This window comes from Anabas testudineus, chromosome 4 (assembly GCF_900324465.2).
Source record: "Anabas testudineus chromosome 4, fAnaTes1.2, whole genome shotgun sequence".
Taxonomy (NCBI): domain Eukaryota; kingdom Metazoa; phylum Chordata; class Actinopteri; order Anabantiformes; family Anabantidae; genus Anabas; species Anabas testudineus.
Genome location: NC_046613.1, coordinates 7,990,254 through 8,017,797, shown reverse-complemented (window position 1 = coordinate 8,017,797; position 27,544 = coordinate 7,990,254). Strand labels below are relative to the sequence as shown.

At 41.0% G+C, this 27,544-nt stretch overlaps 2 protein-coding genes across 3 annotated transcripts in view; one reads left to right on the top strand and one right to left on the bottom strand.

Moving 5' to 3' along the window:
• ralgps2 (Ral GEF with PH domain and SH3 binding motif 2) overlaps nt 1-27,478 on the top strand; it is a 63,490-nt gene extending 36,012 nt beyond the window's left edge. The window contains exons 10-21 of one of the 2 annotated variants that reach the window (XM_026345455.1): nt 17,807-17,944; nt 18,470-18,560; nt 18,780-18,847; nt 18,959-19,097; nt 19,215-19,366; nt 19,467-19,521; nt 20,092-20,169; nt 21,041-21,146; nt 22,577-22,669; nt 23,529-23,634; nt 23,728-23,819; nt 23,900-27,478. In XM_026345455.1, the coding sequence (XP_026201240.1) occupies nt 17,807-17,944; nt 18,470-18,560; nt 18,780-18,847; nt 18,959-19,097; nt 19,215-19,366; nt 19,467-19,521; nt 20,092-20,169; nt 21,041-21,146; nt 22,577-22,669; nt 23,529-23,634; nt 23,728-23,819; nt 23,900-23,929 (1,148 nt within the window). In that variant the 3' untranslated portion in view covers nt 23,930-27,478. The remainder of the gene's footprint in view (nt 1-17,806; nt 17,945-18,469; nt 18,561-18,779; nt 18,848-18,958; nt 19,098-19,214; nt 19,367-19,466; nt 19,522-20,091; nt 20,170-21,040; nt 21,147-22,576; nt 22,670-23,528; nt 23,635-23,727; nt 23,820-23,899) is intronic. The other variant, XM_026345456.1, reaches the window with a different exon arrangement.
• On the bottom strand, nt 380-15,912 carry angptl1a (angiopoietin-like 1a). Its single transcript, XM_026345479.1, has 6 exons — nt 15,619-15,912; nt 5,793-6,040; nt 5,028-5,645; nt 2,448-2,641; nt 1,733-2,003; nt 380-1,604 (listed from the first exon to the last, which is right to left on the bottom strand). The coding sequence occupies exons 2-6, from the start codon at nt 5,980-5,982 to the stop codon at nt 1,417-1,419; spliced, it is 1,461 nt and encodes a 486-aa protein (XP_026201264.1). The 5' UTR covers nt 5,983-6,040; nt 15,619-15,912; the 3' UTR covers nt 380-1,416.
• Nucleotides 27,479-27,544: the final 66 nt, after the last annotated feature.

The following is a 27,544-nucleotide window of genomic DNA, read 5'->3' as shown; positions in this document are numbered from 1 at the left end:
CATTTTATTCAAAATGACATATTTCAGTCTAGTTCTATGAAGCTATTTTCCATTTATATATTTATTTAAAATCTCTTCTTTCTCAAGTCTTCTTCCTTTAAGAACAACATTAATGTGATTTTAAACGATCTCACTGTGGTCATTTTATTTTTTCTACTTTCTGACCTTCTTGAGAGCCCTGACTTCTTGGAATCGCTTAAAAAAGATAAAGTAAATTTGCAGTGGTTCTTTTCAACTGATTATATTATCATTAAGATGGGGGCTTAATGGATATTTTATGTACTGTAATATTTCAACATGTACATTCATGTTGGGATTCAAAGGGTCACACTTGAAACAGTTCATTAAGATAAAGCCAAGTGAAGAGTAAAAGACAGTACAATGTTTACAAAAAAATTTAATTTGACTCGGATGAAAAATAACGTATCACATATTCTTCCTCATCAAGTCAAGTGGACATCCACTCTGGGTTTGTTGTTTATGCTATCTGTGTGTGTGTGTGTGTGCTTAATGTTTCTCTTATATGGGATAAAAAAATATTAGGATTTGTATTGGTATAGGGCTAGATATTAAATGGCCAAGACTATACTTACTACAGTATAAATACAGTGATAAATAACAAAGACTGGCAGAGTGACAACATTGTGAACATTTGGCCTGAGTAGAATCACACCTCTTAAATTAACAAATAAAACTAAAAATATTTACACATCAAAGCCGGGTCACCCATATGCACATTGGATGAACACATTGTTGAATGTATTATTTTTTCTATCAGGGGTCAAAAGAAACCCCAGAAGTCCAGAGAAATCCCAGAAATTACTAGACAGTAGGGTTTTTTTCTAACACCTCTCCTAACCATTTGATTGTCACATATTCTAACTGGCCACACAACTCTCAATTGTGTAATTTATTGTGCTACTAAGGTTTAACATCCAAATACATCCAATGCACCACTGGTTTGTGCAACACTACTTTCAATAAGTCACCATTAGCTGCTCAGAAGAAATGTCATCTCTTTAGTAAATGACCATTCCCTTTATTACATACTGAGTTTCAACAGTGAAGTGAGTAAAATAGGACATTTGACAGATACACTAAATGTTCCCCGGGAGCCTGATTATTGTCTAAACCCTCAAGTTTGGACAATAATGAAGCAGTTACTTACAGAAGGGAATGGCATTGGTCTTCATTTCCGCGTTAGAGTCAGCCATGAATCTAGTCACTGCGCAGACTGCTGGACCCATTATCATCAGGCCATAAACACATACCAAGTCTCTTCCTCCTACCATATTTTACAAGGCACAGTTGAACGATGGCAGGGGATTCCTGGTCTTGCCTTTACAGTATTTATGTATGGGTAAAGAGGAGGAATGATGTTGAGGTGCCTTTTGAAGGGAACCAAAGCTCCAGGCTTTAGTCAATCGGTCGGATCATGAGTCGGACGGACTTAAGGGAGTAAAAACCTCCTCCATAGTCTGCCCAGAAGATACCATCCTGAAATTTGCTGCGGTAAATTCCCCCGCTGTACCATACACCATTCAGGTTGGTCTGGCCACAAGCATTGTACCACCAACCGCCTTTATGGAAGTGAGCGCAGTTACCTAGTGGAGAGAGACGCAAAATCATAAAACAAGATGAATTTGGTGGGAAAAGAGAGAAGAAGACTTTCACTGCAGAAAACATAACAAATCATATAGTGTTTGACACTCAAGAAGTAGATACCCCTTACCAGAAAATGCATCCTTGTCGCGATCAAGTGTAGTGAACTGTTTTCCATTGTGACTGCTGAAGGAGTCCCCAGCGTTGCCCTGATAAGTGCCCAGTCTCAACCGGTAACCCTCGCTCTCTGATTCCAGGTGGAAGCTGCTGTACTCGGCATACACCTTCTTTCCTGTCCACTCCTCAAGTTCTACCATTAGCTTGTAGTCACCTTGTTTCCCCAGGTTGTAGATATTGTCCAGCCCAAGCCAGTGTTCGCCATCAATGTTGCCAAAGCCCTTCTGCAGGGGAAAAAGCATCATAGCATTATGTTGACCAGCACAGTATTGGTACATAGTTGATACTGTGGATTTACTAACTTAAGACAATATAAAAATGGTGTCATCTGTCTCCCCTAGTTGCTCTGTAAACTTTTGAATCTTGATTGCAAAAGGCTGACCTATTCAGGTTGGTCTAGATCAGGGGTGTCCAATCCTGGTCCTCGAGAGTCACTGTCTGGCTTGTTTTGCAACCAGCCCTGCACTTCCAGGTTCCAGATTGGTTGAACACACCTGATCCAGGTAATCAGCAGTGGGTAGGGCAGATAGTAGGAAAACTAGCAGGATAGTGGCTCTCGAGGACCAGGATTGGACACCCCTGCTCTAAAGAATCAGACGGGTTTCTTATAAAACCTTGCTTTTATCCTTTTAAAAACGTATTAATTGTAATTAGTTCCCTGAACTTGCCTTGTAGTTCTCCCAGTTCCGAAAGAAATTAACAGAGCCATCTTTCCTCCGTTGCAACACAGTCCACCCTCCATTATCAAGTCCATGTTCACACCAGGCTTGGATCAAACGATCACTGCCGTCTGTCTTAAGCAGGTACATCCCACTAGTGGTGTGACCTGCCTGTCGCACCTGGTAACAGTCCTTGAATGGACCTGGATGTGAAAAGATGGTTGTTAAAAAAAAAAAAAAAAAGTAAAAAAAAAAAATATACAAAAGATATACAAAGAGAACCCTGTAGCGGTATCAACACTGTCCAAAATATATTAGAATTGGTATTGGTATCATATTGGTATTAGTATTAATATTAATATTCCTATATTGACATAGTAGTGGATAATAGCAACCATTTCTTTTCACCGATGGGTCAATTTAAAGCCTGCCATTGTTACAAACTGTTTATTCCAATTAAAACCAACCATTGCCTAAACCAAAGTGTACAACAATGCCATACTGTGTCTTGAATTCAACTACATCTCTTTTTTTATGGCACATGCAGAAGTCATCATCATCACTTTCTCAGGCTTTCTCAGAGAAAAACAAGAGAGAAAGGGGGGAAAGAGCGTCTGCTAGACCCCATGGTTTGACTAGATTGAGAGGAACATTGTGGCCACATTTTCTGGAAAATATCTCCCTTTCCTACAAACATCCTGCAGTCTGTAGTTGCATTAAAATGTATTTGCACACTTTAACATATTGTCATATGAATATTCACCTAGATTTTGTCTCGAAATGAACCCATGCGGTGGCATGCTTTAGTTGAAGCAATTGAACCTAAACCTTTCCTCACTTGTAAGTCGCTTTGGATAAAAGCGTCTGCCAAATGACTAAATGTAAATGTAAACCCAGTATATTTCCTCTCTTTTCCTCTGTGTAGATATCTATTAAACCTGTATTAACACAGGGTTAGTATATGGCTCTCTGGGGCCTAAAGGCCTATGGAAGATGGTTTCCTCAGCTTAGGGTCAGAGCAGATAGGAACCAAGTGTAATGCCCCAGTAACTACCTAAACAAACTTCTATTTTTCTTTCAATGATACATCTTCATCACTGCTTCCAATTTCCCTCTTCTTTCTTTTTCTGTTACTTTCTTCTGATGGCAATGTGTCAGTTTCTTAAGACAGAGCTTTAGGGAGTCGACATAAAAAATAAATTCCGTGATCAAGCCATACAGGTTTAAAAAAGGCTCAGCTAGACAAAACTATGGTCAGATAATGTGTATTTACAGTAGCAGGGAACCTACATGCAGGAGAGCCTATTAGTGCTCTTGGTGCTTGGTGACTTGGTTTTGAATTTTGGTTATGTTGGCCAATTTTGACATACCGAAACTCCTTCATGTATAACAGTAGAAGTCATTTTCAAATAAAAGGAAATTTGTGAAGTAAAATGTCCAGGTATACTATTAGGAACTTTGTAAATTCCTAACAAAAAACGTTTCGATCACGTTTAGTGGCATATGTGTTTCTTTTCCTGAAAATTGAATGGTGGTTGGCCACCACAGCAAAGCACATCTATTCCTGGCTGTTTTTTTTTAATGCGCATATACTGTAAATTCTGGGGATGTCAAAGTTATTCCAGCAATTTGTGATAGCAGCCACTGAACACTTAATATTATGCCTGTAGTATGGATAAAGCATGTAGGTTAATTCCAGTTTTGATGAGCTATCATGAACCAATCATTCACCACATGAAAATTGCAGTTCAACAAGACCTTGCAAGGTAGGGGGAGAATTATTACACCTAGCTAGAAATAGCCTGGGCACCTGTTGCTTTCTTATTATTTCTATGCAACACTTCCCCAACTCACCTTTTCTTCCATTTTTGCTGTGTCTATGTATTATTATTTTTTTAAATATGGCAACCTTACTTTCTTGCCTATTGAACCTGGAAAGTCTGTAGAAGATGTTGTAAGCTAGGTGCAGCGTTTATATATAGTATATTATTTGCAGTATCATTCATACAACTGTATTATGTCTACTAAGTGACTTCCCTGTCATTATTCAAACAAGGCTTCTTTTAGTTCCCTTTTTGCCTGTGGGGTGCTATAAATGATTTCATCCACTTCATTTGGTTGTGTAACTCCTCACATTTATTCTCCACTATAGTCTAATCGCCAGTCAAAATACAAAAGCCTTGACCAATTCAACATTCTCTTTCTCCAAAGCGTTTTTAGTGGTATTCAAAGAAGCCTAATGCTACTAATTTAGTACATATGCTTAGTGCTCTGCATCAATTACAGGCAGCCAAGTGGGAATCATAAGAATGTATGATTTCACAGACTGTGTAGCCTACTAAGCATGAGCCAACTATGTCTCAACAATACCAACTGTTTTGAATTGCAATTGTTAGGTAATTATACTTTTGGAGTTGTTTGCACAGCTAATTAAGATAATTACTGGACTGAAGTGACAATTCCTTTAAATTAGATTTATTTCCTGTCATCATCCTTCTCCCTTCAAAAACCAAATGGACTGATGATTATTTTACAGTGCCCATTCACTTATTGCCTCTCAACCATAGACTTTTTAAAATTGGTACTTACCATCTGATGTGAGCGTTCCCTGTGGTGGGGGGTTGATCCCAAAGGGGCTTGCAGTAGGGGAGTCCATGCGTGATCCTCTAGGAAAGGCCCTGTTGTTATTGTCCCTCTGTATCTCATTGGTGAAACGATTATTAATTGGTATATTCTGCGGGACTACCTGGACCAGTGGAGGAACTGCCGGCAGCTCACTGCGTCCCAGAGTCCTCATACACTGCTCCTCTAGTGCAGAGATGAGAATGGACTGGTTGTTGACCACCCCGGCCATAGTGGCAAATCGGGCCTCCAGCTCCTTGTACCTGGAAGCCAATCGCATCATCTCAGAGGTCACGTTGAGGACACGGTTCTCCAGCTGGGCTAGCTCTAGAGAGTTGTCTCGTTTCCTGATGATCTCATGCAGCAGCTGCATATAGAGTTGGGTCACCCTGGAGTTCATGTTCCTGCTCTCTTTCCGCAGCAGCTTCATCTCATTCACCAAGTTACCATCCACATCCACCACCAGCTGCAGTGTCTCAATCTCACGCCGTTGTTTGTTGAGCACCTCCCGCACATCTGCAATGTCCATACGGGTCACTCTGTCTTTGTCAGGCTCAGGGCCTGTGGTGCTGGCACAGATTGGACCTGATGACAGATATGACTGATTTAGAAGATTATCAAGAATGTAGTTGGGGAAAAAGGCATATAATAAAGACTTGTTATATCTGTCAGAAACTAAGATGGCTATATAATGAAGAACTGAATGTTTACTGAAAAAAAAAAGTTGCAAACCTGTGATTTTCTGCTCAGGTACCAGGAAGGTATATGAACACTTTTTGGCATCAGGATCCAAGGGAGCTCTTTTACTTCTGTGTAGGAAAGGCTCTTTGTTTCTCCGGGCTTCCCTGGAACTCCTGCAGTAACTTTCCTCCCAGAGTGAGAGGCAGAGCAGGGCACATAGGCTCCACATGAGCCCTTGCATTGCTGCTGGCTGGTTCGATGGACAGATGCACTGCTACTGGTGCTCTCTCCCGTCCTTCCTGTTAAACAACAACACCGTAAAAGATAAGAGTTGTAGATAGCCTCTTCTTGCTGGGGTGTTGATTGGGGCTTTTCCAGACTAAACCAAAACACTGCCACAAGACTTTATAAAAAAAGTGTTTTAGGTACTTTTTCACAGATGTTCTGTTAATGTAGGAAAGTATTGACTTGTTGTGCAGAGGCAGATTTATCAGACCATTGTTACGTATACCCTGTCTTCATGTCTGATCAGTGTAATGTAGAATGGAACAACTGGATGAAAAAATGGATGCATTTTCTAACCAGCCAAAAGGAGAAAGTCTGCTTTCTGTCTCAGTTAGTTCCCCTGCTGACAGACACCCCATTTTTCTAATGTTCACTTGGTTTTTCCCCTATTAAGAGGTCTGATATGTGGCAGCTGTCTGTGCTTTATCATTGATATCTTCCCTTTATCTTCTTTAGTCCTGAAAGGAGATTTTTCTTTTCTTTTACTAAGCAAACTCCCACCCTCTTGTATACAGGTTAATGTACTTTTTCTCCCATTTAGGAAAATCAAGAATCTTTCTGAATCGTGATCACAAGAACTTAATTTTAGTTTTGGTTTCTGTGTGATTTTGTAATTCCTGTGCCCTAAATTTGGACTTAGTTGGTACTTAAGAATTGCCCAATAATTGTCGAAATTAGCGGCAGTGTCATATTAAATCTTTATGCATTCCCTTAGTACTGATGTTGGTGTATTACCACACCATTGGCTTAGTCACCATCTCTATTTATGTAAGCATCAGCTTGCAGATTTAAAGAATTGTGTATATCATATCTGTATGTTGGCATAATTTTAATTCACAATATACTTGATATTTTCACTTGTTTTAATACAATGAAAATGCATATTGCTTTAGGAACTTTTAGCTTCTTCTTTAGTTCCCGTGGTTCCTTAGTTTAAGGGGAGCAAATTTGATTTATCATAAATCGCACATTTACAATCTGTACAATATATGACACCTTCTATCCCTAAACCCTCAAATCGGAGAGGGAAACACTCCCACTTAATGGGGGGAAAAGCCTTTTCTGAGAACAGACATCATTTTCCCAAAAGCCTACTTGAACATTGCCCCTTCAGTAAAAAGCATTAACCCCTAATTCTGTCTGCTTCCTGTGAGACAGTTTAAAAATGTTTACTGCTGTGCACCCTGCTTCATATGGCTTCATACATCCAGTAGGGTTGTTCAGTAGGCGGTAACATTTGTGTTTCACTTGAATGAATTTAAACAGACACACAATCACTGCAGGGCTGTGAAAGAAAGTCAAGAAAGCGGTATGTCTAGAGATGTTTCCAACCATGTCTAATTTGAGGAATAATTTGTGTTACTTCCTTCTTTTTTATTCCTGCTTGTTCTACTTCTGTTTCTCATCAGTGCATAAACACAAACACTCCCAAGCAGATGCACATTTAGTCTGCGTAAGGCCAATATTGTCCAGTCCTCCTATTTGTCACATCATTCTTCAGTTAGTTTTTACTCAGTGCCATAGCATTCAGTTGTGACTCCACCCTGAAACTCAGGCCCTGTGTGTCTCTTGTATGACGCCATTGTGGTTCTTCAAGAATTTGCAGAATTCTGTCACTTGGAATAATGTCGACAGGGGACAGAATTACAGCTAGCACTAACTAATACTGCAGATTTGTAGTGTGTGTGTCTGTGTGTATGTGTGTGTGCATTTTCACTGGTATGCATAGGTTGGTGTGTCTCCATCTATCACATCTAGTGTGTGTGCATACCTATCCAAAGACATTTTTCATTTTCATAGTGCCACGTTTTTCCAGCAGCTGGTGTCTCAGACAGTGCAGCCAGGTACTGTATCCTTGATGACCTCAGTAAGAGCTGCTAATGACTTTAACAGCAGCATTAGCAGTATCAGTTGTCAAGTCTTCTCTTTCAATATACGACTGGCTTTTTACAATTACAGGCACTTTCACAGAAATGTTCATAATTTACAGTTTAGGTGGCGTGAACAAACAAGGCATCATTTTAGCTCATTTGTCCGCTATTGCCTCCTTCATGCCCCATCACTTTCTTGTCATTATTATCTTTTCATTCTTCTCCCCTCTTTTCCTGTTCCATCTGGAGTCTGAGTTTCTCTTGGTAGGTTTCCCTTTGAGTATAAGGCACCTAGTGTCTGTCATGGAACCCCAACATATCAAAGACATTCCAGCAAACGTGAAGAGTTCACCATTGTGTTGTGATGGTTTTCAGTGTTTCCTAAACAGTGTTATTTTTTTTCTTCAAAAGAAACCAAAGTTAAACACTCCTGAAGACATTGGGGACTTGAAGGGCTATTGAGTAGAAAACATGTAGTACTCACCGATGGAATTTAAACCTTTATGCATAGAAATGTTGTATTTTTGTTTAGTAAATTAGAAGTGTGTGTTTTGTTCTTCAGTATGTTTTGTTACATTACATAGTTTTACACATACAGTTTTAATATATGAGCTTTGTACCGATCTGGCTCAGCTAAGATGAAATTGGGCCTTTACTCCGGCATTTAGTCACAATTGATGAGATTTGGAATGACAGACTCTAAGACTGTTGTGGATTGGAAAGTGAGTCATGGCCTGTCTTCTTTTCTTGACCAGGTATCATAAGGCTAAATCGAGGCAGAGTGTTTCACAGATTAAATACTCCTATTAAAATTTTTAAAGATGTATTATTCTAAACAGTAATGGTTTCTCATCCTGTTTCTCAACCCTTGTCCTGACTTTGCCTCTTTTCCTGTATTTCTTTCGTTTTTATGTTTTTTTTATCTGAATACTTTTATTTCTGCACACTCTCTCTGTTTGGTTTTCCTTAATCTCTTTCAGGTTACAGCTAAATAACTTAGGCCAAGACATATGAAAGCTATAGACTGTAAGCTGTATGGCAAATACGAGAAGCTAAAACAAATTTTCTCCTTGATGTCATTAAGATATATTAAATTTCTTTTTTACACAGCCACCCTTAGAAACAGTTCTTTTATTCCATAACATCCACGTGGAACCAATGAAACTCTGAGTGGAAAAAAGGATTTAAAGTAGGCCTCTAACTCTGCTTTATATTTTGGCAACAGTAGGAGCTTCATAAATCTTCCTAAGGGCACTGCTTGGTCCCCATCCCATTAATGGCTGTTAATATTAAGGGGACAGTGACTTTATAACTGTTCCCACTTCCTTCTGTCTCTCTGAGCTGTTAATTTATTTTCATGGTTGTTACTGGAGCAGTATAAAGACGCAGTCATTATGTATAACCAACTTTCCTGCCTCTCTTCACCACACATTGAATTGTCCAACTAGGAATAATTTTCAGTCGAACAAGACACAATTATTTTGCTGTTTAAACTAACTCTCTCATCTTCTAAAGACCAAAACTCTGTACTGAACAGCATTTTATGTTTTTTGTTGTTGGCATTTGTTCCTTTTGTTTGATTTCTCATCATAGATTAAGGCTCTGGTGGTTCTTAGACTTGAAAGTGAAGAGATTTAGTGAAGGCAAGAGCTGCTTACATGTTCACAACTTTCTGGACTGCTTCACACATAAACCTGAGTTGTTGTTCTCTATATTATACAAGCCTACCTATATCTGCACACATTTGTTTATGCACAGACACAAACCAAGTAAAATGTGGTGCTAACTATACCTCTGGCTTTACTCAAAGTGATCTGGATCTGGCAGATTGAAAGTTATATTGCCTTTGTTTTTTTATGTAGGAACTGATGTACATAAATGCTGATTAGCCCTGTGCCTAAGTCAAAGACAGAAATATCACTTTTCTAAACATTGTTAGAGAGGAAATAACAAGAGATCTCCCTTAGCAAGAGGGCAGAACTGCTGACCTTACTCCTAGACAGGAAACATTTGTTTTGCCTTGTTGGTTAAACAGTTTAATGAATGTTGGTTGTTGCATCAGAAAACCATATGTCAGACTTGTGGCTTCAGTGTACACTGCCAAAGCCTATTAAAGCACAGATATTGCTATGCAATCCAAGCTAGAGTAAACAACTGGTTAATAATCTAATGAATAGTCAGCTGCCTGCTGCAGCTAAAATGATGTTGTGAGAAAGAGACTAGCAAAGTAAATTTGTGGGTAACAAAATTTCAGGTGATAATTATAGGTTTAGCATCTTCGCGGTATCATTTGATACAGAAATTGTTAAAAAAAATATTCAGTAACTAATCTCTTTTGGATGAACCCTATTAATGTTACTAAAATGCGGAACTGTAAATAAGGAACTGTTCAGATTTCACTGTGAGTTAGCCATGTTTTGTCTGAAAAAAATCTGCTAATACAAACAAAACACGCGTGTCAGCTTTTCAGCTGCATTATATAGCAGTGCATTAATTATGCCCATATTAAGAATATATATGAATTAATAGTAATTGGCACATACATCAAAGGAAGTAAAAGCTATTTCAGATATTCATATGCAATATATTCAATGCTAAATCTCTACGTTGTAAGCATAGGACCTTTATAGACTTATGCAAGACAAAAAATGCCAAACTATGTAAATACCAGTGCAAGAACAAAACAAGAACTAGAGTCTGTCAGAGTGTAACATTTCAGGCTCATTCTCACCAGAAATTACTGCCTAAATACTAAATGCATAGACCATTCCTGGGGTAAACGTTTGTGATTTCTGTTTCCATAGCTAGACCTAAGCCCCAGGAAGGTAAAACAGATTAGCCCGCGGATGTACTAGAATCATGATGATTGGTTGCTTTTCACTTCTGTAGTGTGTTTTTTATTCTGGGTGTGAAAAATGCATCATTGTTGCTGGTTTACCCCCTGGCCTGGGCATTTTTGGGGGATAGGACCAGAGACAGAAGAGTTGCAACTTGCTAAGTTAAAAATAAAACAAATAATAATAATAATTCTAGCTGATTTTAACTTAACTGTGCTAAAAACACCTAGGGCTACTGCTGCTAGTTCTCCATGATTCACCATTGTAGGAAAAACTCATTGTCACTTTTCTAAATCTATCATGGGTAGAGCTATAGTCCCTGAACTAAATTTAGACAATGGTGGAAATGCAGGTAGGGGTGGAGGAACTAATTTCTTTAAAAGGTTCTTTGTCATTGAGAAAGGTTCCTGCAGCGGATGCTAACGCTAGATTGAGACTGTTTTCCTGCCAGAAGTATCTTTTGACTGTTGTTCAGGTTTCAGATGTGCTGATCAGTGTGTCTTCTGTAGTGATTCACCAATTCTGATGTGTCAATCTGTAGCCTGATGGATTCCAAACCAACAAGCAGGGGGCAAGCATTGGACAAAATGTATTCCTATTTCCATAACCAATGTATCTCCCAGTCTCTTCCACTTCCCCATATGGCCTTCAGAACTTTGCACAACTCATCCAAAATACCCTATATACAATATATCAGCAGTGGTCGGAAGAAGGAGAGAAAAATAAAGACAAAAGGTGATGACTGAAGAAGAGGAGAGCATTCATAGCATCAATTAACAGCAATGCTGCTTTACATAAATACATGGAGATCAGCCAGCTCTACTGTAAATAAGCCACACAACTTTCTCCCAGCTTTTTATCTATACATTATGTCAACAGCCACTGATTGTTGTCAACAGATCTGAGTTACATGACCGCTCATGCGTTCTGTCCCTGAAACACAAATTGACCCGTACCTGCATGCTTGCTAAAGCAATTAATTACATAACCACTAGCAGGCAAATAAGGAGGAATTTAAAGAAAAAAAGAGAAGAAATGTCTACCATGTGAGGCTATCAAGGATGGGGCCTGAAGAGGTGAACGCAGCATGAGTGGGTTTGAATGAAAAGTACTGACATTATGAAGCAATTAATGACAACAAAAACAACATTACACAGCGAGAAGAACACCAACAGCAAGGAAAAAGTCATAAAAGCCTCATCAACTAAACAGAAGAAAAGATTGCTACCGCTGTTCAGCAGCACATACATTGTGGTGCAGTATTAATGATACTTTTTTATACCTCCTCATTAAACTGTGCATGTTGGAAAAAATTAAGGAGAATAAAGTCAGAGCCCAAGAGTTAGGATAGGATTTTAGCCACTTTTATAACTTCAATCAGTAATCAGTAGAATTTCAAAATGAAGGATGAGGCTGAAAACCAAACATGCTGTGTTAGATTAAGTGGCATCGTTTAAGAAGATATTTGCCTGTGGTTAGAACACAACCAACCCAATAAAACTCCACAAGTGGTTCCCACTTCCTGATTTCCAGCTTCTGAGTTGTCTACCTTCATGATGCTGTGTAACTAAGGAAGGAGCCCTCCCGTAGGCCTCACAGCCCCCCATCTGTTTTCCTTCTTCTGTATTGAAACTCTAAACATGTGGGCTGATGTAGAGGTCAGGGGTCTATAGTTGGGGATTAGGGTGCAGCCCCACCCTTCCTGTACCTCTCCCCTACCCTTTTGCTCAACAACCCCTGCAATCAATCGGTCTTTGTGGAAAACAAATTCCCTCTTTTTGTACAACAGAGAGAAATACATGCAGGAGTACAAATGATCTGTTCTCATGGCTGGGGTGTCCAGGGGAAGAGAGTTCATATAAGGCTGTCCCTGTCTACCTGTCATATGTAGTCAAGATTAGATCCTCTTAACTCTCCTCTCAAGACCCTCCTCCATCACTGTGTCCTTACCTCCCCCATCACAGAACAAATGCAGCTTGCCCCCCCCCCCCCCCCCCCCCCCCCCCCCCCCCCCACCCCCAAAAAAAAAAAACAATTACACAGACATAGTATAAATTTTTCTATAAAAAATCTCATCACTTTACATCAAGTGACATTAGATTACTTTGCATTCCAGCCAGACAGATTAGTTATCAACTTGCTCATTCAGGTGTTTTTTTCTCTAAACTAGTAAAGTGAAACTTGGCTTTGAATAAACTTCATACTCTGCTCCTAAGGTTTTAAGTTTTGGAAAAGAGCTGGATGAAGTTCGGGGGAGAAAGGGGAGCCAGGAAAAAGTTAAAAGTTACAGCGCTCATAAAAATGTTTGTTTGTCTGGATAGTGTAAATTTTCAAATTCAGTCATTTTTACTTTTATTTCTCCTGTGAGTCACATCTCACCATAAGCTCATACCTCCAACTACACATGCTTTCTATTAGTTGAATCAACACATAGATTCTCACACATGGCTCTACATAGTTAGCCCTCCACTTCTCTTGGCTGTTTATACCGACCTCCTGGCTGACCTTTTCCTCCATGGTGACATGTCCGCTCAACGGTGCCCAAGCTCTCATTAGGGGAATTCTAATGAACTTCACGGTGGAGCTGAAGGTTATTCATAGCTTTTCTTTGCCCATCCAACAGTGCTACAGCTAACACTGTGACACACAATGTAAGGTTGTGTTTTAGGATATAAAATGTGTCCGGTTCGTTTTACTGTGGTTGGACTTAACCACATGTGGTTAGCACAGTGCAGGAGTGGTGTTTTGGAACAAGCCAATGCCTGTATCCAGTGTGTTGTGTGTATCTATCTATATGTGGCTCTGTTATAAGATCAGCCCACCTGCCTGGTACACATCTGTATCTGAAAAGGATTCAAACACAGCCTCAGGTTAAACGGGGAGATGTGATTGGCTGCCTGCCTATAGCCCCAAAACACAGCTGGCTAGTGCTGGTTGAGGGAGCTATCAGTCTCCTGCTGTTTTACAGCACAGTCTGTGACAGGACTTGTGGGGGAGGGCAGTAGTTAACCAGCTCTGACAGTCCTGCCATGCACGACCTGACAGCTATTTATTGGCTTGTCCAGGGAGTTTTAAAAACTTTAAATAGAAAAGACATCAAACAAATTTTGTGTTGTGCTTTAGAGTCTGGGGCGAGGGTTAAGTGAATGGTTAGTTTATGTGTGGATTGGTTGTAATGACCCATTTAAAGCCTTCTCCTAGGCCTGTCTACCATGCACCCAGGGTTCAGGTGAACCCAAGGGCCAAGCACCGCTGCTCAGCACGTAATGTTCTTGATATGTCTCAGACAGCTGCGCATGCCTCCTCTTTCTCGTTTTAACTGTCTCTCTTCTTTTCTGCCCTGATTTATTGCAGGCATTGATATTGTGATTTATTGCTCTCTGAGTAAATTGAACAAGCTCATGAAATGTTTTCTTAGCCCTTTGCCGTATCATCACTTTGCCTTTTACTTTTTGAAGGTCTGTGTGTTTGTGTCATGGTCATTTACAGCGTTCACAGATGTGTCTTTGTAGTGAACAGAACATTTTCCACAGATCCCAGCAACCACGGCGTAAGTAAAAACATTCGAAGATAATTGTGAGTTGGTGATATGGTAGTGCACCACATTGATGCTATTAGTGTTCAAAGGTCTGCTATCATGGAAAGGTTCTGAGTGAGGTGACTTATGTCCATGGGGAGTATGTTATAAAGGAAAAGGTTAGGGTTGGATTACATTGTACCATCACATGATTGTTCCAAACACAGCCCTGTGAAAGAGACTTGTGTCCTCATAGAAATAGACCATCACTTTCAAGGACTCCACAAACCAGAGTGTATTCTGTGTTTTTCATTGTGGTTTTACAGCCCACATAAGTAACAAGGAGACACATGTGTTGAGAGACATGTCACCACATCATGATGTGTAATGCTGATCTAACCCTGATTCTAGCAGGTTAACCCAGCTGCATCACAGCACCCCTGTTAGCACCCAGGCACCAATGGTGCTCTATTAGGAAACCAAGAAAAAATAAACAAGCCTGGCTCCAGAGCTCAAATCTCTCCATCTGATCAGACGGGCCTCCCTCAAGTGTTTTGGTGGAATGCCCCACTTTTCTTTCTCGTCACTTTTTTCCTTTAGCTTTCTGTTTCTCTTCAGGTAAGACATCATGCAGATTTCAGATAAGGTTCACAATAGGAGTGTTTCTTCCTCCAAAATCTATATGGATAGATTAACTAAAAAGGTTTTTGTTACATAATTATTTATTTTTTATCTTATTACATTTCAGGGCTGTAATTCTTATTACAGCCCTGTGATATTCTGGAGACCTGTCCAGGGTGTACCCTGCCACTTGCCCAGTGACAGCTGGGACTGGCTCCCTGTGACCCTTAAAAGCAGCTGATGGATGGATGAATAGAATTATAATTACACCGCCTATGTCAATTATGACACCCTAACCTGTAAATTGCCATCACCAGAAGTGTGATTTAGTTCTGTATTGTGCCTACACATATGGCATCATACACAATCTGTCACATGCCTTGCTTGGTCTCAGTCACATATATGGATGTATACATGCAATACAGTTCTCAGCATATTGTACAAAGTAAACCTCAGTCCTTAGACTCAAGGAATGCCAAAGAAGCGTTTCTAAATGTTTCTGTCTGCAGCCAGAGCCTCCAGTCACGAAGCGCTCTAAGCTCTCCAACCTCTCAGCCAGAGCTCTCACATCTGCCCAGACACACACTAATGCATACATTTACACACACGCATGCACTCACACACACACACACACACACACACACACACACACACACACACACACACACACACACACACACACACACCACCTTTCTAGCATTTTCCAAAAAACACACAAAAAAAAGAATGATTCAGGCAACATTTACCTTTTTGTTACCAGTAGTGTGATGTTTTCCCTGCAGTTATAGTTTGACCTGTGTGTGTGTCTTGTGTTGTGTCTTCACCAAGCTGTAGTGTTCAGGACTCATCTCTCTTTCTCTATTTGTTCCAGTCTTCTGAGGTGCTTCCCTTCATTCACCCCTTCTGTCCTGCAGGTGAAAATCACAAAATAAGTTCTTTAGTCAAGGGCCTACTTCCCAAAGATATTCTCCTCGCGGCACTCCCCAGGTTCTGTCTGAAGCATGGTTCAAAAGCTGGTCACTGACTGAGCTCTGATGACTGACGCCTTGAGTTTTCACAAAGGATGGGGGAGAGTACAAGAGGGAGGGGAAGAAGGAAGAGAGGGGAGGAGTAGGGGGATGAGAGTGTGGGAGTTGGAGACGGCCTTTTTTTTTTTCTTTCTTACTCTTTTTTTTTTTTTGCAGTGGCCCAGCCTACCTCTGATGTTACTCTGATGGAAAAAGACAGAAAAAGAGACTTGCAGAGCTGCCTCATTACCTTCCGTCATCCTCAATCCTCAACAATAGTAGTTGCAGTTCCTATGAAGAAGTGAACTGAGCGAAGGAAATGAGACCTGTTTGAAGTGTTTAGGAGTTTGAGGCACAGATAAAACATGCTTTCACCTCTTTATCCTCTATTGAACCATTATTTCCCCCATGTTGCTCTCTCCTGTAGCAGTGGGGAAGAGCTGATTGTAATGCTACTGAGCAGTTTCCTGTTGAGTTTCACTTAGTTTTAAAAAACAGGAGACAGAGGCAGGCAGCTGCTTGCGTGTGTAGTCTGAGTTTGTTTGGTCTTTTTTTGCTCCTTATCTGTGCTGTCATTTGTCAAGTGTTAGGGGTATTACACTGTTATTCATTTAGTTTTGTCTTTTAGATAAAGAATGGAGCAGATGTAGGATGATATCTCACTTCTTTGTGACACCTTTTTCTCTCTCTGTTATATTTCTCAATTGATCTCTTCCGTACAAGCAAAGTGAGCCCTATGTATCCTAACCATGGGTTCTGTGAGCACGCATCTGTTCACGGGTGTTCCAGGCAGTATGGATTTGTGCATGACTAACTGTTGTTATCCTTGACATGCTTAGAGATGAGCAGCTATAGCAGTTAAGCCGTTTCGATCCCCTTCTTCCTCTACGTCTCCCCATCTCTCACTTTCCCCCTCACAGTTGAGTTTTCAGAGGCTTGTAAACTCTTTCTCGTGCTCTCAGCCTCTGATTCTAATCAGATGGTGTTGTGTTAGTGTCTTTGTGTGCATATGAAGACAATGTTAGACCCTTATCTCTTGGATCTGGTCCTGCAGGGATGTTGCAGTTGCTTGTTTGTACATGCACTGTGTGTGTGTGTGTCTGTCTGTCTTTCTGTCTGTGTCTGTGTATCTATAACACCATTTCCCAAGAGGGCGGGGGGTGGGTGTTATATAGTCTAGTGTGTGATAACTTTTCCTACATCTGCACTCAATCTTGATGCTGGCATGTGAAAGAAACATTGAGCAAGAGAAAAGGCAAGAAAGAGGATAATGGAAGGCACACCATCAGTGCTTGTTAATATCTCTTTTCATAATGGTGGAAAGCTGCTCCTGGGTTTGACTCTTAATGTTAATATTTATGTAATGAGAGACTGAGAATCTTAGCTTTGCTCCAAGTCTGCCAAAATGAATACATGAAGGAGACAACGGGAGAGAGAGAGAGATGGGCTTCAGTTGGAAAGGCTGAAGAGGAGATCAGTCATCTACTTTAAGGCATTTAGATCATGGCAAAAAGTCTATTTGAGAAATTTGAGCAAAGTACATGCACATAGAGCTATAGCAGGTTTTTTAGTCCTGCCCGTTTTAGCCCGTTATATCAAACAAGTGGTCTGCCGTAACCAGTTTTTCAGTTTCACACCAGGAAATGCACAGCTGGCACTTACATCATGCATCCAAAGAAATCTGGCTATATTACGATGGCCAGCTATGTTTTCTAATGAGCTGAGTTCTGTGTTGACTGAGGAAAACACTTGTGTTGCTCACCTATTCTTAAAATAACACCTCTGGTAGATGGGCGCTGTGCTCATTTGGCTTCCACTAAGGCCCTCAACTCAGTGAAAAAGGAATCCAGGAGGAAAAGATGGTTGTGTAGTTCTCACAGTTTGATGTAACATGTTGCATCTTTTTCTGTCTTCTGCTCTATTTCAGGCATGTACCTGTCTGATCTGACTTATATAGACTCAGCTTACCCCTCCACGGGCAGCATTTTGGAGAATGAACAGAGATCAAACCTGATGAACAACATTCTCAGAATCATATCAGACCTGCAGAGATCCTGCACCTATGGTGAGATTTGAAATGCATGCTCCTTAGCCTCTTATCAGTTTGTGATATAATAACTGGTAAAACTAGAACACTAGAGTCTAACCTGAACTTCCTGCCCAAGGAATAAAAGGCGAGAGGAGAGAATTTGTATAAAGCCATAAAGGAAACTGCACTGGAGCCTTGTCACACTTCATTTTCTGTTGCCATGGAGACAGTTTAAACAAATCTATGGTATTCATCAATACTCGTGCATTTGTTGAATAAATCATGGCTTACTCCATTTCTTTTATTTTATTTTATTTTTTTTTTTTTACAAAATCAGTCAAAAACATGCCAGGACGTGTAAGTCTTATGACCTCATTTTAATTATTAGGGATGATAGAGACACGAGATATTAGAGAAATTAGTCCTTAAACTTGTTCACTTGTTATGGTGCTGAACTCTTACATTTGCCAGAAGGTAACAGGTTAGAGTCTCTGTTAGTGATATGGGATCACAGGCACACACACGTCTGAATTTCTTCTGTCAATACCTCATCTCTTTCAGATATTCTGGTGTTGCCTCACGTGCAGAAGTATCTCAATTCAGTTCGGTATATTGAGGAGCTGCAGAAGTTTGTGGAAGATGATAATTACAAGTAAGACAAACATAAGATACAAACAGCAGCTGTTGGCCGTATCATTACTGATGCAGTCACAATAGCAATTTCCTGCCAGGAAGTTATTTTTATCCTGTTTCTAATTTGATTGCTCACTATCTGCTGATCTGTGTTGGCAAAATGAAAAGCATCCTCACAGTTGTTTTTTTAATGTGAACTACACAGAGGCTGATGGTTTCATCAATATTTTTTATTTAGGCTATCTCAGAAGATTGAACCAGGCACCAGCACACCACGAGCAAATGCCTCCAAAGAGGATCTTGTTGGTGAGTATCAGTGTAGCTCTGTAGTGGTTGTTAGATGTGGAATAAATCTCTTAACCTCTCAGCTCTTCCTAATTTGTAAATGTATGCCTCCCTCCCGCTCCTTACCTAAAGGCCAGGAAGCTTCAGCATCTCCTCTCTGTGGACGCAAGTGTATGGTAACAGGTGAAGGGCCCAAAGTCCCGGCAACACCTCCCTCACCCAGGAACCTGCTGCCCTACGGACACAGGAAGTGCCATAGTCTTGGCTACAAGTCAGTTCTTGGCATATTAAGTATTTTCATGATATTTTTACAGATGATGGTGATGTTGTGCAACTTGTACAGAATTTACATGTCTCTTCACTTCTCTGCTGTTTTGTGTCTCCACAGTTTTATCCATAAGATGAATACAGTAGAGTTTAAAAGCGCTACATTCCCCAATGCTGGTTCTCGCCACTTGTTGGATGACAGTGTGCTAGAGAGCCACAGCCCTACCAGGGGACAAGCAGAGAGCTCCACTCTGTCCAGTGGTATTTCACTTGGTAAATCTTGAAAATGTATTCTTCTTAAGATAATGGACAGAAGGCAGTACCTTTAGTGGCATGTTGTGCATTTTTTATGATGATTTGTTTCTTCATACAGGCAGCAGTGAGGGCTCCGAGCTCAGTGAAGAGGTGTCTTGGCCGGCTTTTGAGAGGTAAGTCTAAGACATCCACCTCAGTAGTGCTTCATCACATCCATTAGCAAAATCATAAAGTACCCTGATCCCAGGTGTCATTGTCTAATTTTAAAATCTCTGGCTTGAAGACACGGCTCTGCAAAATAATGTGCCATTAAATCTCATACACACGCCATATGTAGCTTTGCTTTAAGCCTCGCAGCCAAGGCCTCATCCCTCCACCGCTGCTTGCAGATGCTTCTGCTCCTCCAGCAGCCTGAAATTTATTAAGTGCATCTAAATCCCCTAACCAGTAGTCCCGCTGTGCCAAAAAGTGTTTGGAGCCACACTGGGCAGTTCTGAAATAAAATCTCAGCTCAAGAATTTCTGGCCTGAATATCATCTTTGCCTTCTTTCCAAAACAATATCTTAAACTTTTGAGTAATTCTGCAAACACACACCCATCAATAACTCTGCTAACCGAATGACCACTCCTCCATCCTGCCCTAACCCATGCAATCTGAAGGGTAAAACAAGAAAGCAAAAAAACACCCGCACAGCCTTAACAGTGTACCGTGCCCCTATCCTATCTTATCCTATTCTGAACAGGACTCGATTCTATCACTCTCTGGGCCCAGTGACCCGAGTGGCCCGCATCCCCTACAGAGGAGTCCTGAGGCCCAGCAGGTACACACAGCCTGATCTGAACAAACCCTCTCTTATCCTCACTTCATGCCCCTCAGTTCCTACCAGGGGCCACTGTGTACTGCTGCCTAGAGTGTGTGTAGTGCTAGGGCAGTTTTGGCGGTGGGGAAAGGGTGTGTGTGTGTGTGTGTGTGTGTGTGTCTGTTTGTGTGGTGTGTGTTTTGGTGAAATCAAAAAGTCGGGTGAAGGGTAATGGAACACTTTAAGATTATGATTCTTCATCTTTTCCTGTGTACTATCTATCTATCTATCTTTTACTAGTTTTTTCTTTTGTTTATTTAGCATGTCTACATCACACACGCACACACAAACATACACACAGCACTTCAAGTCAACCTAGACTTATTCCAAGATATTTCACAAGCTGGAGTTAGAAATGAGTTTCCACAGTCACACTCAACTCCATGTGTTACTCCTCAAGTTTTTTTTTTTTTTAGAGCCAATTCTCATGGACGTTGCATATGAGGCGTCCCTTATGGTTTGGGATGGTTCTGTCTCTCTCTTTCCACCAGGCTTCACTAGACGCCTGCACAGGGTTTTCTCTTCTGATCCTCCAGACAGACAATCTGCACAGCACCATGACCATCTCTGTTCTTCTCTGCAAATAACTGTGTTAAGATTCAGTGAAATCAGTGAAATTCAAGTCTTTGCAAACAACACAGAAATTCCTGGTAGTTCAAAGGGATTACTGACAAGGCAGAGATTAAGTTAGCTTTGCAGATTGTGTCTACCTTTATTACTAGTTTCTACTTTCATTTGATCTGGTATGTTTTCTCAAAAGAAAAGTGCATTTTTTTTGCCCTGTGCATGTTTGTGTTTATAGCTCGTAATGTTTGTCTTTATCTTGTTGTAGCTCAGCAGAGTCAGAGGAGCTTGCAGTTCACTTGTATCCTGGAGCAGTCACAGTGCAGGGGGTTCTGAGGCGGAAGACTGTGCTCAAGGAGGGCAAGAAACCAACAGTGAGAACCCACACACACACTTACATAAACAGGAATCACCAAACACATGCATGTGTTTTTGATTTGATTATGTCCTGACACAGGGTGGGTTATATTAGGCAGTAAGTGAACACTCCGTTGTTGAATTTGCTCTGTTGCAATTAGGAGAAATGGGCACGTGCTAGGATCTGATCAACTTTGACAAGAGCCAAATTGTGGTGGCTCCGAGAAACTCCATAACAGCATGTCTTGTAGGGTGTTCCCCGTATGCAGTGGTCAGTACCTACAAGAAGTTGTCCAAGAAGTGAACTAGCGATAGGGTCCCGGGTGCTCATGGCTCATTCGGAGAAAAGGGTAACCCGGCTGGTCCACATTAGAGCTATTGTAGCACAATTGCTGAAAAGTAATTTCTGGGTATGATCATCAACTATTAATACACGATGCATGGCAGCAGACTGTGCATGGGGTTGCATAGTGTCAGACCGCATGCTGAAAGTTCCTACAATGGGCATGTGAACATGGGAAATGGACCATGGAGCAATGGAAGAAGGTGGCATGGTTTGATTTTTTTTTTATGTGGGTGACCAAATGTGCGGCACTGGAATGCACTATGGGGAAAAAAGACAAGCTGGCAAAGGCAGTGCGATGCTCTGGGCAATGTTCTGGAGGGAAACCTGACGTTCATGTCAATCTTACTTTGACACATACCACCTATCTAAACACTGTTGCAGACCAAGTACACGAATTCATGGCAGTGGTATTGCCTGATAGCAGTGACCTCTTTCAGCAGGGTAGTGTGCACAAATAGTTCAGGAATGGTTTGAGGAACTTGACAAAGAGTTTAAGGTATTGCCCTGGCCTCCATATCCCTCAGATGTCGACCCAATCAAACATCTGATGGATCTACAGGAAAAACTTTAAACTGTCTATGTAAATAGATCTGAAAGTTTACCCAAAGTGGACATCTAGCCAGACAAAATCTCTCCACGCCATGTGTTTTAATTAACAGGATCCATTAAAGGCCTTTGTCTGTCACAGGCTTTTTTCTCCTTCTCATTAGTCTTTTTATTTTCCTGTTTTTTGTTTTAAAAGCTTTCAGTGTTTATTGAAGATGCTAATTTTGGAATTACACTTAGTCATACTCCCTGCAGATAGTGACAAAAAATCCCAGAACTCCCCTGTGTCAGAGAGAAACAATGCAGACGAGAGCAGGGCTCATGCGAGTTTGAACACACTAATTGTTGCGGTTGGCGCACACTCAACCGCAGAGGAGCTTACGTGGGGAAGATTTTTCCTTCCACAAACATTAGTGTTGCTCCATGTTAGTCTTCATCTGTTATTATCTCAGATGCAACACACCACTAGGCTTACAATAAAAACACAACATCATCACTCTTTAAAAGATCTCATCACCAGTGATTGATAATGACAAGATTTCACCTTTGTTCCAGGTGGCGTCTTGGACCAAATACTGGGTGGCTCTTTGTGGAACCCAGCTGTATTACTACCCTGCCAAGTCCCTGAAAGCCACTGAACGAAAACATGTAAGTTATCCAAGCTGGTCATTCACCATCCTTTGTTAAACAATCTGTTGATGCATTGATGCCAGGCAGTTTTGCAGCAGATAAATAGAAATAGAGATTTTCTATGTCTATTTAGGCAGGTGAAGGCAATAACAGAAAACAACCACTGCCATTGTAGTTCAGTTTTACAAGGAGGCCACACATGATAGGCATTAGGTACTCATTATTAGAAAGTTTAACTGCAAAATGAACTCAGGGAAAAAAACACTTTCTGTTTCTTAATTCTTAAGTAGATTTACTACACTTTCAGGTACCTTATAGGATAATAAAAAAAACAAGTGGAGTGTGTTCACAGAGGGTCTTGCTGGATGTTTGTGTGTGTGTTTGCACTGCAAATCAGCTTTACAGGAATATTCACTGAAACTATACTGAAGCTCCAAGGAGAATGAAGAGAGGAGAAGAAGCAGGAGAGAGAACTGAAGTGAAAACCAAATGAATGGATGTAGGCTGCTGATTGTGTGTGTGCGCATGTCTGTGCATACATGTGCATGCATGTGTAACGGGTCTACGGGCTGGGATTTATTGCAGTGGAGGGACAGACAGATGGTAGCACTCATTAAATAATGAGACCAATGACATCACTGCAGCTCTATGTGTCACTCACAGGCTAATGAGAACCGTGTGCACATGCAGGCTAACAGGCCACATCCGGAGGTTCCACACACAAACTCTCACACACACACACACACACACGCACACACACACACACACACACACACACACACACACACACCACTTGTGTTAGCATTTCTTCTGGTAGCATTTAGACGCAACAGAGTCTGTAGGAAACTGAATTCTGTTTCACTTGGTCCCTGTCTAGTTCAAGTCAACGTCCAGTAAGAGCGTATGCCTGGTGGGTCTGATGGCCATGATGGCGGACGATCCCGAGCATCCTGATGTCTTCTTACTAACGGACTCAGAACATGGTGAGAAACGAAAACTGGGCCGAAGTCAAGTGAGACTTCAGCCATCTTTGTTGGCATGTAATGCATGTAATGCTGTTTGTGTCCGTTGCCTAGGTAACACCTACAAGTACCAGGCAGGAAACAGAATGAACGCTTTGCTCTGGTTCAAACATCTGAGTGCTGCCTGTCAGAGCAATAGGCAACAGGTATGGAGCTGCACAAACACACACTCAGTGTTGAGTGAGTTGAATATTGGCCACCGTCTTACACTTCACTCTGTTCACAGGTGCCAGCCAACCTGATGTCGTTCGAGTGACCGATGCAGAGGCGTGCGACTGAGCAAAAGAGGGAGGGATGAGGAAATAGGCAAGGAGGATGAGGAGTATTGACACAATAGTGGGAGCTTTCACTGCCATGAGCCCTGACCGCCGATTCTCCGATTCTAGCCCTGGCCTTACTGCAGCCTCATCTGCCACCACTGCCTTAACCAGAGTACCTGTGTGTGTATGTGTATGTACTGTGTGTGTGTGTGTGTATGTACTGTGTGTGCGCACTTGTATATGTGAGAACAACTTTGAGTCTGCTTGTGTGGATGGAAGTGGGTGATTTGGATGTATTAACTACTGAACAAGGACCTGTACCACTGCTCTGGTCTCCCATTTGCTCTGTGTCTTTGTTTTTACTGTGAGCATTCAGCACTTGTGTGGAGCCATTTGACTTCTCTCGTCTCCTTTCTGACAAACTGTCCTAAGATGGACAGAAATAAGCCCCTCCTTTGGATTTTTAAGTGGCTATTTTGATTTGGGTCCACACGATACTCACATTTCCGCCTTTTATTTGGTTGGACACACAGTCACATTACCCATATCTGGGTAATAACATTTTTGGACTTTTCAGGGTTAGAAAACCCCTTTTTTTCACACTTTGAATTGTTCTCTTCATTAACTTGAGTTGGCTTGGAGGATTGCACTGTAACACAGACTAATTTGCTCACATAAACGTAAGGGCTCTGATTCGCAATCGATTCCAGCAGAAACAATACCCACACTTCCTGAATGTGTCTGAGTTTTGTTACAGAACTTACACCCCACACACTCTGATTACTTGCTCACTGTTCTGTATGTATTTGTGTGTGTTTGTATAACTGCTTTGGGCAAGAAGGTGGGGGAAAATGTTTGCTTAAATTACAGGAGTCTTTGTTTCACATAGGTACGATGATCCCAGAATCTAAGCTACGACGTGTTCCCTTTTGGTAGATAAGAGTTACTTGTTTTTACAAACCTGCATTTCTTTCTTCTCCAGTGTTGTCAGGTCTCTGTCAGCTGCCATCAGGCAATGCGTGGTTCACCTGACTCACACACATACTAAACACTAAAGACTTGAAACTGTGAAAAAGAGAGAGAGCAACAAGAGCTCATAAAAAACAATTTTTTTTCTTCTTGCTTAATATGGTTGGAGCCCCTCTGGCTGGAGCAGACACTCAAAGCTACCTGGAGCCATACAGAGCCTATTTTAAGTCTTGTTTTTTGTATTGTTTTGTGTTGTTAGTTTATTTTCCTTTTTTGGGAGGGATAGTGCAGTTCACAGTATTACCGTGTAGTAGTTACATTTGATTGTTACATCTTTGTGTTTCTTTTGTTTTGTTGTTTTTTCCCTTTCCTTGGAGCAGTTATGTAAAATATTTTATGTACATGTGAATTTTTTTTTAATCCTTATTCTGTTAACCAGGACCCAGCTCAATTTTAGGCCCTAACCGTGATGCACCATATTAGGATGTAACAAAAGCACCTTGGTTATAATTAGTGCCAAGTGATGTTGCTGTGACTATTCTTCTTCAGGATGATGAATTGTTAAACAGGACAGAGCTGCAGTGGGAGAAAAATCAGTTTTCACTGGGAAACACTGATGTTGCTTGATAGATGATAGTGTTGCATTTTGTTTTGGAGCACACATGATCAGGACGGTAGATGATGACAATGATGGAGTGCTTTTTACCTGTCAAATTATTTTAGTGAAACAGCTGTTTACATTGTAGGTTTAATCAATCCTTCACTGCTCCATTTGTACTGTATCTACTGTAGGAAACACATTGTGTAGAAACAAATGTTCCCCTATCAAATGGGGTATATTAAAGTCTGTTAGCTTCAGGCTGTTGATAGTGAATAATGAGCTGGAGGAGTGAACGAATCTGCAGCGGCAGCACTGGATCCCATCCAATGTGTCTGTTCTGAGTAATACTGTCATGAACATAATACACAATCCAACAAATGAATTTAACTCATTTTAGGTCAAATGACAAACATTAGAAACTGCTACAAAGTACGTTTAGTCCCAATCAGGTGCTGTTCAGTCTTTGTATTATTATTGGATTATAGGAGAGGTGGTGGTGGATGAACCTGTGGAAGAATGAATGAATACGCCAAAGACAGGCATTTACAATGTGGTAGTTACTCAGCTGTGTGTGTGCCTGTGCATACGTCTCTATTTTTTTAAACGCATCGAAATTCAAGCCTTATAGGCAAATCCCTCGAGGCTGCTGTCACTGCTAAGCAGTGGGGTGGGTGGAGTGACCAGCTACCTAATTATCTGCGTGACTGGCTGCCAGCTCATGAACTCGCGAGCAGATAGGAAGTAGAAACTGTACTCGTCTTTTTATCGACTGTGGCTGAAGCTGCACGATGGAGCAGAGAAGTGACAAACTCCCAGAGCTGAAGCACTTTGGAGGCTGATCATTAACCCGCATTTAAAAACAGTTGCAATGGGTAAAATGAGGCGAGACAGAGTTTAGGTTGGGTGTTGAGAGACCGTCTTCACCTGCGTTTGTCTTCAGGTTCCTCTCTCTACTAGATATTGAGACGTGTTTAACCTGATGTCATCTGCAGTGTATTGACAGAGTTGGTGCAGTTACGCAAGAGTTCGTTCTGGCTCAGAAAGCTCTAGGATCTGCAAGCAGGACTGTGAACAGAAGCAGCTGAGATGTTAACAAACGTGTCGACAGTCGGCGTGCAACATCACATTTCCCTTTTTTGTATTTGCTTTATCAGATCTTATTGAAGAACGATCAGAGGAAAAGAGATGAAATGATAAGAAATGTGACTAATGCAGAGTTTTGAGTTATAAGTTGTATACCTAACCAGGTGAGACGGGTTTGTGGAGGTATCCTGGAAGGTGTATATGAATTATTTGTGGTTTAACAATCTTTCAAGAAATGTCCAAATCAAGCAGAGTGCTTTTCGTGTACCCTGAGTTTACATGACTGTCTGTTTTAGTATCATTTCTGCACACTGCGATACTAACATAATAACCCCATGTTTATCTACTTTTAAATGAAAGTTGAAAGTTTGAATGTCAGCTGTTCTTCATTTAAGATCATTGTAGACTTTTACAAAGTATACAATACTTGAAATGTCACTTCCCTGTAGTCAAGGTTAATGTTGTTTCCTTTAAATTGACAGTACTGTCTACAAATGCACAATATTTCTCTGTGATATGTGGTTTTTAGTGAACTCATTCTTTTTAACGGTCATAACCAATGTTTAACAGTTAACATGAAGGGTTCGACCAGAGGAAGTGTTAGTGTGATTATACAATGTGTTGGTAGAGAAGTGGAACCAGTGTGAGTCTGTGCCTCCTGTGCACGGGACTGGTATCAATCACCGTTTACCAAGGACATCAACAACAACAACAACAATCTTCATGTCATTGAAGTTGACAGCGGTGATGAACTTCGCCGTTTACCTGGCGTCTGTGTGTGCGCGCGCATCTGTCTCTGCCTGTGTTGTGACTGTGGTGAGCGCTGTGACCTCATTGATGAGTGATGTGCTGCCTGGTGTGAAGACTGAGAACCAATAAACACTCTGCCCTTTTTTTACTCCACACATCTGCGTCACACTCATTGTTGTGTTTGCTTACCTGGGATACAGACAAGGGA